At 31.2% G+C, this 14739-nt stretch overlaps 2 protein-coding genes across 3 annotated transcripts in view; one reads left to right on the top strand and one right to left on the bottom strand.

Annotated features, from left to right (window-relative positions):
* Window positions 1-2069, bottom strand: part of LOC127708589 (geranylgeranyl pyrophosphate synthase-like) — a 31359-nt gene extending 29290 nt beyond the window's left edge. The window contains exon 1 of one of the 2 annotated variants that reach the window (XM_052213577.1): window positions 1756-2069. In XM_052213577.1, the coding sequence (XP_052069537.1) occupies window positions 1756-1806 (51 nt within the window). In that variant the 5' untranslated portion in view covers window positions 1807-2069. The remainder of the gene's footprint in view (window positions 1-1755) is intronic. The other variant, XM_052213578.1, reaches the window with a different exon arrangement.
* Window positions 2070-2280: 211 nt separating this feature from the next.
* Window positions 2281-13920, top strand: LOC127708588 (F-box/LRR-repeat protein 15-like). The gene is made up of 5 exons (XM_052213575.1): window positions 2281-2368; window positions 4702-4762; window positions 6255-6794; window positions 8697-8828; window positions 10488-13920. The coding sequence occupies exons 2-5, from the start codon at window positions 4704-4706 to the stop codon at window positions 10678-10680; spliced, it is 924 nt and encodes a 307-aa protein (XP_052069535.1). The 5' UTR covers window positions 2281-2368; window positions 4702-4703; the 3' UTR covers window positions 10681-13920.
* Window positions 13921-14739: the final 819 nt, after the last annotated feature.

The raw sequence follows: 14739 nt of genomic DNA, 5'->3' as shown, positions 1-14739 counted from the left end.
TTCCTTGATAGACGGTTGCTACTCACAAGGAAGATATTAAAACAAGATTTCCAAGTGGTGAAGCTGAAAATATCACACCATCATGAGTTGGTTGACAGAATTTCTATTTCACAGATGACGACTGACTGATATGATCCAATCAGTGAAACCACAATCCTGTTCTCCTTTTCTCAGACTGTGACCTACCAAATAAGACTTATCACCAGGTTTGTACTTACATGATTCACCCGACTGGTGCCACATGTGGAGCAGGATCTGCTTACTTTTCCGGGGCACCTTAGATCACCCCCCAGATTTTGATTGAGCTCATGAAATTGCTCAGTCTTTAGTTTTCTATCTTGTGTTTTGTGTACTGTTGTTGGTCTTTTGGTCTTTTTATTTTTTTTGCCATGGCATTGTCAGTTTATTTTCAACTTATGAGTTTGAATGTCCCTTTGGTATCTTTCCCCTCTCTTTAAGTTATAATACATGTACGGTATCAGGTTGTTGCGGCCCCAAACCAATCCAGCCCCAAGTCGATCCGTCCAAAAGTTGATCTGTTCCAAGTCGATCCGGCCCCATGTCGATCTGGCCCCATAATAAAATAATGAATAATTCATATTAACTTCGGAGGATTATGTGACATATTAAAATCAGGATAAATGGTTCTTTTCCTTCTAACTTCATGGTAGCTAAAAGTGCTTTCAAATCATTTGGTAATTCCATAATGAGTGTTCACGAAGTTGATGGTTCAAAATACAGCTCACACTGATATGAATAAAAAATTAAAAGAACAACCCATCCATGCCATCCTATCTCCTCTTTTAAGGAAGGATTCTGCAAATCAAACAACATTTCTCAATTTGAAAAGTTTTTATAACTTTAAACAAAAACAAAGTTTGTATACATCAGCTAGGGGATCGGCTTGTACAGTTTTGTATGTAACGATTTGTTATTTTATTACATCAGTTGAAAGACTTGTTAAAATCACAGTCAATTGAAAAAATGTGAATTACTGCTGATTAATGTTGATGGTACTAAATTCTGTTATATATGATTTATTATAATTATGCATACTCAATAGTCTTGAAAACTTGTAATAAAAACATAATCAACATGATTGTTTTATACTGCATAATCATCCGTATTCATTAAAGGTGATAAATTGATTTGAATTCAAATATTTTATATAATATAATATTATATTTCTATATCATGTATATGAAATCTTAATATAAATTAAAAAAAATATTCAAATAAATGTCTCATCTTAATATGAAAATTTAATATTCAAATATTCGTCAAAAGCTAACTTTTTTACCGTTGACCTTTTATATTATTATAAACTTCATAAACATTTATGAATGACACTGAATTCATATATATCTTTATTTCTATTCCTTATAAATATTATTATATTGGGAATGGATCGACTTGGGCCGGATCGACTTGGGACGGAACGACTTGGGACCGATCCACTTGGGGCTGGATCGATATGAAAGCCATAATACAAGGCAATAATTAATTTAATGAGGACACATGTACACGTCGATAATGATATGATTTGACTTATGCTACGGATAATTACGAAACTAAAGTACCTAGGTTTTCATACAAAACTACACTATTTTATCATAGATGAATTTTTTGACAAGGCAAGGTTTATATACAATATAGCGGGTAACCAATCTCTGTGTTATAGTAATCACAGACACAGGTGAGACCGTATATAAACAGATAAAATGACAAATACCATTCTGAAATGGATATAATTACCTGTTCTGTCAAATGATCATTATTCTGTTCTTTTGATATTTCTGATGACATGTTTTTCGAGGAATATGACAAAATTTGTCTTTAGCACTTTAGTTGTTCAATTCCGGATATCCGAGCAAGCGGTCGTGTACTCCGGTTGATTTTCAATCTACTAATATAGATTCAAAACTTTACAGATTAGAATGTGTAATAAAAATGATGGTATGTAAGAAATCAATAGATACTTAATGTTGTTTTTTTTCAAATTAGATACGTGTTTCTTCCAGATATAGGTATGACTAACAAATGTTCAGTTTCGTGGTCGTTTCCAGCAAGTTTCCGGATATTGTTAAATTGTATTTTAAAGTGTTGATCAATTATTACAGTTGACTCTACTTTGTTTTTTTTTTTGAAAGTACAAAAATCAATCATATAAAATGATTTTTAAATTCATTTGTTAAAAACGAATTCTATGTGTATTTAAAATCTATATCTGAAAAAATTACACAAGTTTTAATAAATAGATGAAATCAACACTTTATATCACTTGTATTTGACAGGTGCTCTATTGACAATTACTGATTTAGACGATTTTACCTTTTCATCACAAAATCATGCTGATTACATTTCAGTAGTATGTATGCTTTTATCAGATATATAATTCTTAACAGATCTAACCAGCTGTCAGGTTTTGAAAGCTCTAAAGCTTTATTAATTAATCCTTGAAGACATACAAAGCCATAATTTCAATGAAATTATTTGTATACATTTTATGTAACTACAGGTTTAAAACTGTTAAAATTGAAGACTCCTTTAAGTTACCTGATCCTAAGGGCAAGTGTGAGCTTTTGCCATCATTTGTTTGTATTGTCTTTGATTGTCCTTTTTAATATTTACAAAAATCGTCATTGAAACAACAAAGCCAAATCTTGAGCCAAGCTTGATCACAAACATCCTTGGGGTTTCTACATTTAAGGTTCATCATAACAAAAGGACAAATATGGCTGTATTTACACGTCAAAAACTACTCTGAGTACAGACTTACCTGTCCAGTTGGAAAAGTTTTAAGGTCTGGCATCCACTAGATATATAAGAGTTGAATGCATTTTGCATTGTTTTGTGTTTCAGAAAGATATAATCTTTTTTGGTTTTTGATAGGCATTTTTTTTTCCTTTCTGCAGATGGTGTAAAAATAAACAAACACCTGAATTACTTTGATACTGTCCACTCAGTTAAACCCTTTAAAAACTCACCTATAGTTGTGTAGATACCTGTTGTCCATGTCAATCAAGGACAATCAATGCAATACAATACAGTTTTTACCTGAGAGTGAGCATCTCAAAGTTGTATCACAACTTAGTTAATTTTTACACCTGCATGAAGGAAAAAAAATGCCCATCAAATTCCAAAAGAGATTTTATCTTTCTGAAACACAAAATGCATTTAACTTTTATATATCTAGTGGATGCCAGACATTAAAACTTTTCCAACTGGACAGGTAAGTCTGTCCTAAGAGTAGTTTTTGGCATGTAAATACAGCCACATTTGTCCGTTTGTTATGATGAACCTTAAAAAAAAATGTGCTCAATGAACCTACAAGCCAACCAACATGACCAACAATACTAAAAATAGAACGTAGGGGTAAAGTGCATGTATTTTCTATTATTTTGAAAACCATTCTACTTGTACATATAACACAAATAATATCAGTCGTTATATTCTACTGATCTCTGACTGATCTCTGATTGCTACATTAACCTCTGATAAGCTATAGGCTGCTAGAGTGCACAGAATTATACAAGTGATTATAGATAGAGGAAATCTGACACAGGCAAAATAGTTCAGAATGTCAAGATGGTCTTATTTCCAATATAATTCATTGCCCTTAAATGGCAATTATTTTTTACTGATTTGTTTTCCCTTTTATCTTGAAAATTGTAATAGATCAAGAGAAACTAAGTTACTGTAAAAAGAAAAATGATCAACAAGACAAGACCGGTAAGACTGTTTAAGTAGGACAGTTAGAAAAGTGACAACAAAAGTATGAATGCTGATAGGGACCTACATGTACATAATGTACATGGTGCTGGCTGACAAACACATGTTCAGCCAAAATATAATTGATCCATTTGTTTAATGTGCATCAGCCAAATAGAGGCAATTCTACAACTAATAACAACCTCTCGGAAATGCAAGGAAGGAATATAACACTCCTACCAAACAGTTGATATCCAAGTTATTCTAGAAATAGAAAATGTTACTATGCTCGTTTGTTTTACATTAACAAAGACTACATTTTTGTCTACTTAAAGAGCTAAATGTGTGATATTCAATGAAATAACCTGAATTATCGAGATATGGAACAGTGGAACAAAACAGACAGTGAAAAAGAGAAAGTACATGTACATACTACCGTATTTGTAAATTGTTATTAATAGTTTATGTTTATTTCAGATAGAACCTAGTTATTTTTTTATAATTTTTCTACAAGCAATGAGAATGACTAGATATATGGGTAATTTGACCTTCCAAAGGTTTTCTTCTTATTTATATTTATATGTAAATCATTGTAAATTTCACCAGTGTTCTTTTTGTCTATGGCAAGTTATTATGATTTGCTCTACTTTTAAGATTTTTGCATATCACTTATAGCCAAACAAAGTCTGTAAATAGATCAAATATCTGAATTGTCAAACAACTCCCTATCAGATTATTGCCCTTTGAACAGTGGAAAATTAAGCCTGACAAGTGTGATCCAAGTACAATATTGTAAAAGAAAGGCAACAATAGCTGTAATGGTATAAGCATTGGTCAGTAATGATAGAACGATAAATGTTTAAGAAATAAAGTTTGAATCTTACACCAAGAAAGTGCACACTAGTGTTACTAAAACAACATAATAAAAAAATAAAAAAATGAATAAAAATTGAAAAGTCAACCTTTTATTATTCTCAATATCAATTTCAGATATGTCACAGGAAATTACTGAAGGTACAGTTGAAGATTTAGATAAGGATCAAGATGACAGGTATTATATAGATTCTCATAATTAGTTAAATTTAGGCCATAAAAAACATTATTGACCTCATTTTTATGCCAAAGTTTATCTGCTTTATCTATAGGATGTCAACTACAAAGTTTGTGATTATAGTCCAGGTTGATCAACCAACATGGATGCCTTGTCTAAAAATAGAAGAAGTTTTAAGAGTACAAATGTATATAATTAAAGGTTTTTTGTCTCGCCTGCGACGAAAGTCGCAGTATGCGAGACATAGGTATTACTATCCAGCGGCGGCAGAAACTATTTGTATAAAGCTTAATATTTCAGAAGGTAGAAGACCTGGATGCTTTATATCTTGTATGCAGATACCTTATGTTCCGAAGTATGTTCATTGTCCTTGACCTCAATTTCATGGTTCAGTGACTGCTTGAAAAAAAATTTGTGTTTTTTGTTCATGTGAATTTCTCACTTATTATGAGTAATAGGATAACTTTATTTGTTATATGGGTTCCTTGCAACGTCTACTTGTCTGTCAGACAGGGTTCACCTGACCTGGACCTCATTTCATGGATCAGTGATCAAGGTTAAAGTTACTTGATTAGGTCTGTTTCTCAAATACTATAAGCAGTAGATCAACTATATTTGGTGTATGGAATGATTGTAATGGGTACATGTCAGTCTGGCAGGTTTCATCTGACCTTGATCTCATTTTCATGGTTCATTGGTCAGTGTTAAGTTTTTGTGTTTTGGTCTGTTTTTCAAGAACTATAAGCAATAGGTCAACTATATTTGGTCTATGGAATGATTGTTAGGCGTACCAGTCTGTCTAGTCATTTTCATGGTTCATTGGTCAATGTTAGGTTTTTGTGTTTTTGTCTGTTTTTTCAAATACTATTAGCAATAGATCAGCTATATTGAGTGTGGAATAATTGTAAGGTGCAAATGTCTGTCTGGCAGGTATAATCTGACCTTGACCTCATTTTCATGGTTCATTGGTCAATGTTAAGTTTTTGTGTTTTGGTCTGTTATTCAATTACCATACACAACATGCACAATAGGTCTGACCGTCAACTATATTTGGTGTATAAAAAAATTGTAAGGTGTATGTCTGTCTGAAACGATTTATCTGACCTTGACCTCATTGTCATAGATTTTTAAAAATGTCAAGTTTCTGTAATGCTTTTTGTAAAACCTTTATATTTAAGACTCAACATAAAATCATGCAATGGTCAGTAAAGCAGGCGAGATATTTCAGCGTGCACACTCTTGTTTTTAACTTAATTTGACATCTCTTATTATTTCTTCAACTGTATACATTATACATGTAACATATATTGCTCAAACCAGCTAAGTATTGTCTTGAAAAAAGATATCTTAATTTCATTTGAAAAAAGGACCAATAATTTGCACAGTACATCATGTACATGCATCAACATATATTATAATACAGGCAGTACAACTACTGTACACATAATATGAGTATATACATAAACATGAAGAGGAGAAAATTTATTTTCAGCACTGAAGTTATTGGTTTATTTCATCTACCATGGGAAGATATCATCTTTAGATATATAATGCCATGTTTGCCTTTACCCACTCAATTTAAACTACGAATTGTCTCAAAAGACTGTAAGGAATTAGTTGGTGCCTACTTCCGAAGCTGTAAGACATGCAACATATGTAGGGTTGTCGGACAGATAACTGCAAAAAGTTTTGTGATACTGACAGAGGATAACACATCGTTTACATCACTGGTATTGAGGAATGCTCAAAACTGGTTAACAGATGGATTGCTATTACCTGTATTGGAACATAATTCTAAACTACAAAAAATAGACTTAACACATTGTTCTTCAATTAGTAACAGTTGTTTACACACAATATCAATCAAATGTTCTCAGCTGACAACATTATCTCTACGTGAATGTCACTGGGTCAGTGAAGCTGGGATCACAGTGGTGCTAATGAACTGTCCTAATCTGAAACAGTTGGATTTAACGGGATGTTGGTTATTAAATGATGATACTGTTATGTTAATTGCACAAGTCTGTAAAAAGTAAGTTTGAAAAAAATTGAAAATATAAAGTTTTTTGCTGGTCAAAGTTTCATTTAACCTAAAATAGAAAAAGACAACACAGTTTATAAGAAGTAAATAGAATAATTTTACAGCACTAATAAATGGAGACATGAGAATATACTAAGTGACTGTTAGGTGGACAAGTTTAAACTAACTTTTTACATTAAAGCCACATGTCGGGCATCTTCTATCATCCAGATGAGTAAACCCCTAAGTAGCAAAGCTGTGGATATATTCAGCCACATGTCAGGCTTTTTTTTTAATATCCAGAAGATTATTTCCCTAAGTAGCAAAGATGGGGATATTTAGGGATAAAGTACTAGTTACTTCACCTACATGTAGAGAAGTTAATAAAATTAGTGAAATTTCGGAGATAATTGTGTAGTTGGTAGCATTGTGCATCTTCTAATAGTTTTATTTGAATTCTGAATAGGAATATTTTTGGGGGTTTACTTTACATACCATATTAAATCTTTACTTTTTTTTTAAATGTTTTTATGTTGAACCTCTCCGCATTCTTTATTTGTCTTTCCCATTAGGTCAGGAGTCTGTTGTCGTTTGTTGCTGTCTATTATATTTGTTTTTTGTTGAGTCACATTGTTTCACATGCAGGGGCCTTTTATAGCTTGCTATACATAGTGGGTTTTACTGAAGGTTGAAGGCCATACAGTGCCCTATAATTGTTTACATCCCTGTTTTTTTTAACCTCTGGGAGATAGTTGTCTCATTTGCAATCATACCACATCTCCTTATTCATATTATGGTAAAAGATTTGTGAATTGGATGTATATTTCTTTATGAGATTCCTGTAGTAGGTTAAAATTTTCAGTTGATAGCAACTCACCATCAGAAAACTTATTTTTTCTGGTGACTACAATGAGATGCTTACATTGTGTCATGTATTATAAAGAACATAGTTTTGCTTGACTATTTTATATCATTTTAAATAAAAGCACATCACATCAGGCAGCTGAAATAAACCTAACCAAACAATTGTGAATAATAACACCACATTTAAAAAAATACAAATCTCAAATCCAGAAAGACTTGCAAGCCACTATTCCAGAGAAAAAAATTTTAATTTGATTTTGTCTTATTTATATATATATATATATATATATATATATAAATATAAAGAAAAGTCAAATAGAATCCGTATGCTGGTAACATATAAGAAAATAAATATAAGATAATGACGGTTTCAATTCATCACTTTTACTAGCGCTTTCACTGCTTTCACAGATCTTCAGGTAATGTGACTTGTATACATAAATGTTATAAATCCTATATATATATATATAAACAAGTCTAAATTGAAAACAACGTTCAAACCTATGATTGCGTTGGATAAAAACCGCAATTTTTATAGGTGTGCATGTAAAACAAATTTCTTGGTAGAGGGGTCTAAATACAGCACAAACAACATTTTCCAAATGACCAAAAAAGTGAAAAGTATATTTTAACAAAACGCATTTGACTAACAGGTCGAACAACTGATGTTCTAAACCCTGCTGACTGCCACTGACGATTGCCAAATAAATTGATCACGAGATGTAACATGGATCTTAATTATTAATTTAATTAGTACCAAACAGAAAACAATAAACTAGCGGAGAAGATGGTATACAGCAAACATGAGGTGCAAAAATTTGTACACCATATCCGGATTTCGACAACTAATGTCTCTTCAGTGATGTTTAAGGGATCGAAACGGTATTTGGAAGGCCATATAATTTACCTCAATTTAGGGTAGACTCTTGAATTTTAAAGAGTCGAAATAGGATGAACGGATCATATAAACCCGAAGGAAAATATAATACAAGCCCAAACGAAAAAATATAAACAAGTCTAAATATATATATATATATATTTCCATTTTAGCTTAAAATTTTTATCCATAGCAAAGATTTATGGGGTGACAGATTTTGCTCTAAATGTATTGGCAAAAACAGCATTATCATTACAGCATCTGAATGTCCAGGGCTGTTGGAGGTTAACAAATTCTTCTATCATGTAAGTATCTCCAGGGAAATAACTCTTTACAATATGTTAATTGATTGTAATAGGCTAATACATGTAGTTCATAAAGTCTCTGAATAAATGTACTGGTACATGTATATCAGTAAAACAAGGCATTTTGAAAATTAATATAAATTTAACATCTGTGATGGATAATCATGGATTCAGTGACTGTGTTTAGGTTTTTTTTTTTAAATTACAGTAATCATTGATTGATTTGAGTATTAATTGAAATTGAATTTAACATTTTACTGTTAATTGTAAAAACTATTGACAAGTCATATTGTTATCTATAATGTGTATATTTTTTCGGGACATTCAACTTCAATATGGTCAGGTTTGATGGTATGTCTGAGGTACCAGTTATATGTATTTCATTAATACATATACCACAATTGATTTTCCAGTATTAGTCTTTAAATTGGCACTTTTCAAAAAATTGAGCAGAATTTATCTTCGTTTCAAATAAAGAAATAGTTAATAGTCACTCATCACTGGTTATCTTAAGTAATATCTTATTGTTTTTTTTTAAATCCAGCCCAGCATACTAGTCAGTCTAGTATAAAGCATGTTCTTGTCCTGAATATGAACTTACTTTGCCATGGGGCATTAAAATGCCATCCATCCATTCATCCATCCATCTTTCCATCTATTAAATGTTTGAATAGCAAATTCTGCATGTATCAAGAGAGATAACACTGCAACTTCTGAATAACAGATTATTCTGTCCTGTAATTACTAACTGTGGTTTTAAAGGGAATTTTAGACTGACATTATACAGGTTTTGAATTATTTCATGTCACTAATTTGGGCAAGTTTTTAAGTGTATATGCTTAAATTATCAGAGATTTATCCATACCAATAAATGTAGGACAGCAATCCAACAACAAATCCTGAATTTAATCGGTCAAACTACTGAGGAGTCATTATTATTTGTTGGATACCAATTTTCGTGGATTTCGTGGGTACAGGTGAACCACGAATTTAAATGTTCAATGAATAACAAATATTCTTTAGTCTTGTATGCAGACTTCGGCCAAACCTCGAAATTAAATATCCACGAACATGTAAGTTTTCCTCAATCCACGAAAATTGGTACCCACGAAAATAAATGAATCCACAGTAAAGGTTAAAAGTTTCTGGATTGTAAACAAAATTTGATCGAACATTTCAGAAGGCATGCACAATAACACTGTACTGATATAGGATTACAAGGAGATGTAGGCTAAACATCAAAGTGATATCAATACAATTAAATAAAAACAGGTGAAGGCAAATATTCTGTCTTAATTGACAGAAGTGTATCAATACAAGTATTCATACCATGTTGTCAATTCTTAATAAGTGGCCTGAGAGACCCTGATTGACAGAAAGTATGTTTGTATATACATGATATATACACCAATCTGAAGTTCTTTTTATGAATGAGTTACACTGGTTGGCCTGATGTCAATCAGAATAAATCATGTCATTGAATAATTCTCTCTTTTTGTGATGTTTTACCATGAGCATTAATATTTCATCAGAAATATACAAAAAAATGCATGAATTTAAAAAATATCTATATGATTTTAGTAAAAGAAGATGCTAGATTATCATGGATTTGTACTTACATTAATATAATACCCAGTGTTGTATATTGATCTTTTTCAGTATTTTAGGAGAATATGGAAAATGTTTAGAAGCTTTACAAGTAAGAGATTGTCGTGATATAACAGAGGCATCCCTAGCAAGATTACGAACGAGAGGTATCAAGATAGATGTTAGACCACCACCAGAGGCCAGAAATCTGAATATCCTTCACAACGCATTAGGACTAAGACAAAGGCTTAATGTGCAAATATGATATGACGAAACTGTTTCAAGAGAGATAAAAGATTTATTCATATAGAATTTTTAAAATATTTTAAAAAGCCAGCAGTTTTGTAAAAGAGTTATGTAAGAATATATAATAAAGGTCCCTTATCATCCTGGAACAAAATTGTAAAAGCCAAACAAACAGACATAAAGATTACAGATTCAGACCTGCCAACTATCCCCATTTATGTTGACCTGAATTTTTAAATTCTTTATTTTATCAGCTGAAGACCTCAAAACAGGCATTCAAATGAGTTAAAAGGGTATTTAAGCACAAATATACTCATTTAAACAATATAGTAGTAGATTAAGAACACTTATGGTCATATAAGAGGAGCATTAGGTCCTCTTGTGCTTAAAATCCCCCATGGAGATTTTATAAAGTTGGCAGGTATGCAGATTATTAAATTCTGGTTGTTTAACAGAAATATTAATCCAATGATTCCTTCTGGTTATATAATTTTTTAGATACACATGATACATAAACTGTGGAATAATACACATATTCCTTCCAATTTACACTTGCTAAGCAAAACAAAATTCCAGCCTTATAGCAACTAAATCACCATATCAATAGTTATCTTATAGGTAGGTTCTTTATTTTCTTGTGCATAATTGTGGCTTAAGATAGGTTATGTAAGCTACAATAGTACATGGTTATAAGTTCAGTGACAATTAAATATTTTCATTGTAGCAGCAAAAACTACACTTTGCAAAGACTGAAATTTCACTTTCCTGTCTTATTTTGAATGAACATATCACTAAAAGAGTTGAATTTAAAACTAAGTATCTGATGGGCAGCTGAACTGGTTGGACAAGAGATAAAATTAGTACAATAGTAACTTCAAAGAATAAATAACCTTTAAAGAACATTCCTTTCAATTTTAGTAGAAAACATGACATTATGTCTGTTCTACTTTAAATTTAAAAAAAACTTTAAGCCTTGACAGAATAGTTCATCAAGAATTTCACAGCAAAATATGTAAAATTCACAAGCAAATTAAGGTGGCACAATTGATTTGACATTGTCTTGTTTTATTCAGTACACATTTCAGATTATAATTTCAGATGCATAAGATTTTATTTATTCATTTTGTAGTTTTAGCCAAGACATGAGAAAATCAATAATAAAATTAATTGATCATAAGGCTTTCTTCTCTATTGTAAATTTATCAATAATAACACTGTATATCGGAAAATTTACAATGTGTCTTATTTACACTAATTTTGTGGAAGATATATTACTATGAAATTTACCCTACATGAACCTTTAAATGTGCTTTTAAATGCTTTTTACTTGGCCTTGAAATGTGAATAATGAACACAATGAAGATATAAATACCTGCTAAAGGGCCCAAACCGTGAACAAAACCTGACATGAAAATAACCCGATATACGGTAATAATTTGTTTGAGGTGATTAGTTTTCAAGTTAAATTTCAAAAAAATGTTTTTACTTATATGAAAATGAATATTTGTATTTGACTAGATAATTTATCTTGGTGCTTTTTATATAGACACACCTGTTATGAATTAAGTTTAATATTATGATCCCCCCAAAGGAAAATTGTATTTTAACTGTACTTTGATATGCAATGTTCCACCAATGCTAAAAAATATAGATGTAGAATATGAGTGCAACAAAAGAATGTATTGAATATCTTACATGATTTTCCTTCTTTGGTAATCACTATACTATTAGGAATTTCTCTCACAGTAATTCCAGAAGGGAAATTAATCTCTATTGTTACATCTTTAGTGATAATTTTTAAATGATGGACTTCTGTTGCTTTTAGAATATACTATCTTTAAAATGTTATTATAATTTCATGAAGTTTAGTACAGTATACTATCATTTAGTACATGTATAAAGGTTTCATTGCATTGTATCTTATTACAAGCACAACAATTTTTTTTAAGAAGTTCATGCAAAGTAAAATCAAGGATGAGTTCAGTTTTAGAAAATTTGATATACATTGTACCAGTATACTGTTCAATATAGATGGTATGGAAGTAAAGGATTCTGGTATATGTGAGAATTAGATCCCCTAACTGTAGTTTTGAATTGTATACCCAGTAGATAGGTATTGAATCTATTTATTAATCTTAAATAGGCAAAGTTTGTTCTCAGAAACTACAATGCGAAATGTACTCCACTCACAGATGTAACAAGAATGGCTTTGATACCTTTACATACATGATACCTTAAATTCTATATAACTGTGATTATCTATAATGTGTTTTGATAATTGAAACAAAAAAATTGTGTGAAATCTCTATGATGTTGTTGATGCTTGATTAGTGTTTGACCAAATTATGTGATTTTTTGTTTTGTAATGTGTTAATTTTTTTACTTATACTTCAAATTTATACAATATGTAAGTAAGAATAGATTTAGAATATATATGATGTGAAATTATTTGTAACTGTGATATTTCTATACTTTCATTGTATTTTTCTTTTTTGGTAGCTTACATGTCCCATTGGACCATGTGAGCTATTGCAATTACTTGGCTTACATTGTTGTAAACTTTTTTTGAAGATCATCTCCCCTGAAACAACTGGACCAAGATGATCATCCAAGCAAGATGTAAATATAAGTCATATGAATCTGTTCATTGACAATGTATTGCCCTTTAATGATAATTTTTATTAGGTTAAAGATTACACTCATTCAATTAAAACCCTTATGTGGTTGGCTATATAGCTATCAATTTTCCAAACTTAATCACTAATTTTGAGATAAACAAAACATAGTGTATTGATCACAACATTCTACACATCATATCCATGGATTTCAAGAAATTTGTTAATGAAAAATATACTCTGATATTGAAGTTACAAAAAGATGTTTGTGTATAACCATACTTTTGAAGAAAATTACATAACTTGTAGAAGGTGATCTAGTATCTGTTCTAAAAATGACAATTATGTCTTGTTAAAGTAATATTTAAAATTGGAGTTATCTTTCTTTGTCTACAATTGTAGTTGGACCAACTGCAATATCTTTAATTCATGATATTGCCTTCCAATGCTTAATACAAATATTCTTGCCAGGTCAGCAATTCAGACAAATATTGGCCTCTATATTTGATTTTTTTAAATAAATGTTTTATGGTGTAATAGTTTTGTCTTCAACAATATCTGAATACTGTTAAAATGTTATAAACATCATTTGTTTTTGATTATATATATTGTTTATTTGATATAAAAGTGAACCATACAATTTATTCATGGAATTTTGTGTTTTTTTCTTTTTCTTTTTTTCTTCTCATGATTGTTTCTGAAAGCCATTCAAGACAGTGGTATTATTTTTCTACTGTGACTTTTTTATACCCACTGCTTTCTGATGCGGGAGGTATATAGTGATGATAGAGTTGGCCCATCTGTTCCTTCATTCTTCCTTCCTACTTTTATATCCAAAACTTCCAGAATTGCTTGATAACATTTTGTGAAACAATTACAGAAACGAAATAAATGATGTATATTTTACACCTCTTATTTCAGTTATTCATCTGAATGATTTTTGTCGAGCCTGCGACTTTTGTCGCAGAAAGCTCGACATAGGGATAGTGATCCGGCCGTGGCGGCGTCGTCGTTAGCTTACTTCTTAAAAGCTTTATATTTTAGAAGGTGGAAGACCTGGATGCTTCATACTTTGTATATGGATGCCTCATGTTACGAAGTTTCCGTCAGTCACATGTCCAATGTCCTTGACCTCATTTTCATGGTTCAGTGACTACTTGAAAAAAAAGTTAACATTTTTTGTAATGTTAAATTCTCTCTGATTATAAGTAGTACGATAACTATATTTGGTATGTGCCTTCCTTGCAAGGTCCTCATGCCCGTCAGACAGTTTTCACTTGACCTCGACCTCATTTCATGGATCAGTGAACAAGGTTAAGTTTTGGTGGTCAAGTCCATATCTCAGATACTATAAGCAATAGGTCAAGTATATTCGGTGTATGGAAGGACTGTAAGGTGTACATGTCCAACTGGCAGGTGTCATCTGACCTTGACCTCATTTTCATGGTTCAGTGGTTATAGTG

Source organism: Mytilus californianus, unplaced genomic scaffold (genome assembly GCF_021869535.1).
Source record: "Mytilus californianus isolate M0D057914Y unplaced genomic scaffold, xbMytCali1.0.p SCAF_7, whole genome shotgun sequence".
Lineage (NCBI taxonomy): Eukaryota > Metazoa > Mollusca > Bivalvia > Mytilida > Mytilidae > Mytilus > Mytilus californianus.
Note: the sequence above shows the minus strand (reverse complement) of the source record. Positions and strands in the feature narration are given on the sequence as shown.

Bases quoted from the DNA above. Each gene is read 5' to 3' on its own strand.
- LOC127708588 (XM_052213575.1), top strand. From the start codon at position 4,704: ATGTCACAGGAAATTACTGAAGGTACAGTTGAAGATTTAGATAAGGAT. The intron at 4,763-6,254 runs GTATTATATAGA...ATTTATTTTCAG, and splicing joins GATAAGGATCAAGATGACAG to CACTGAAGTTATTGGTTTAT. The intron at 6,795-8,696 runs GTAAGTTTGAAA...TTTCCATTTTAG, and splicing joins ATTGCACAAGTCTGTAAAAA to CTTAAAATTTTTATCCATAG.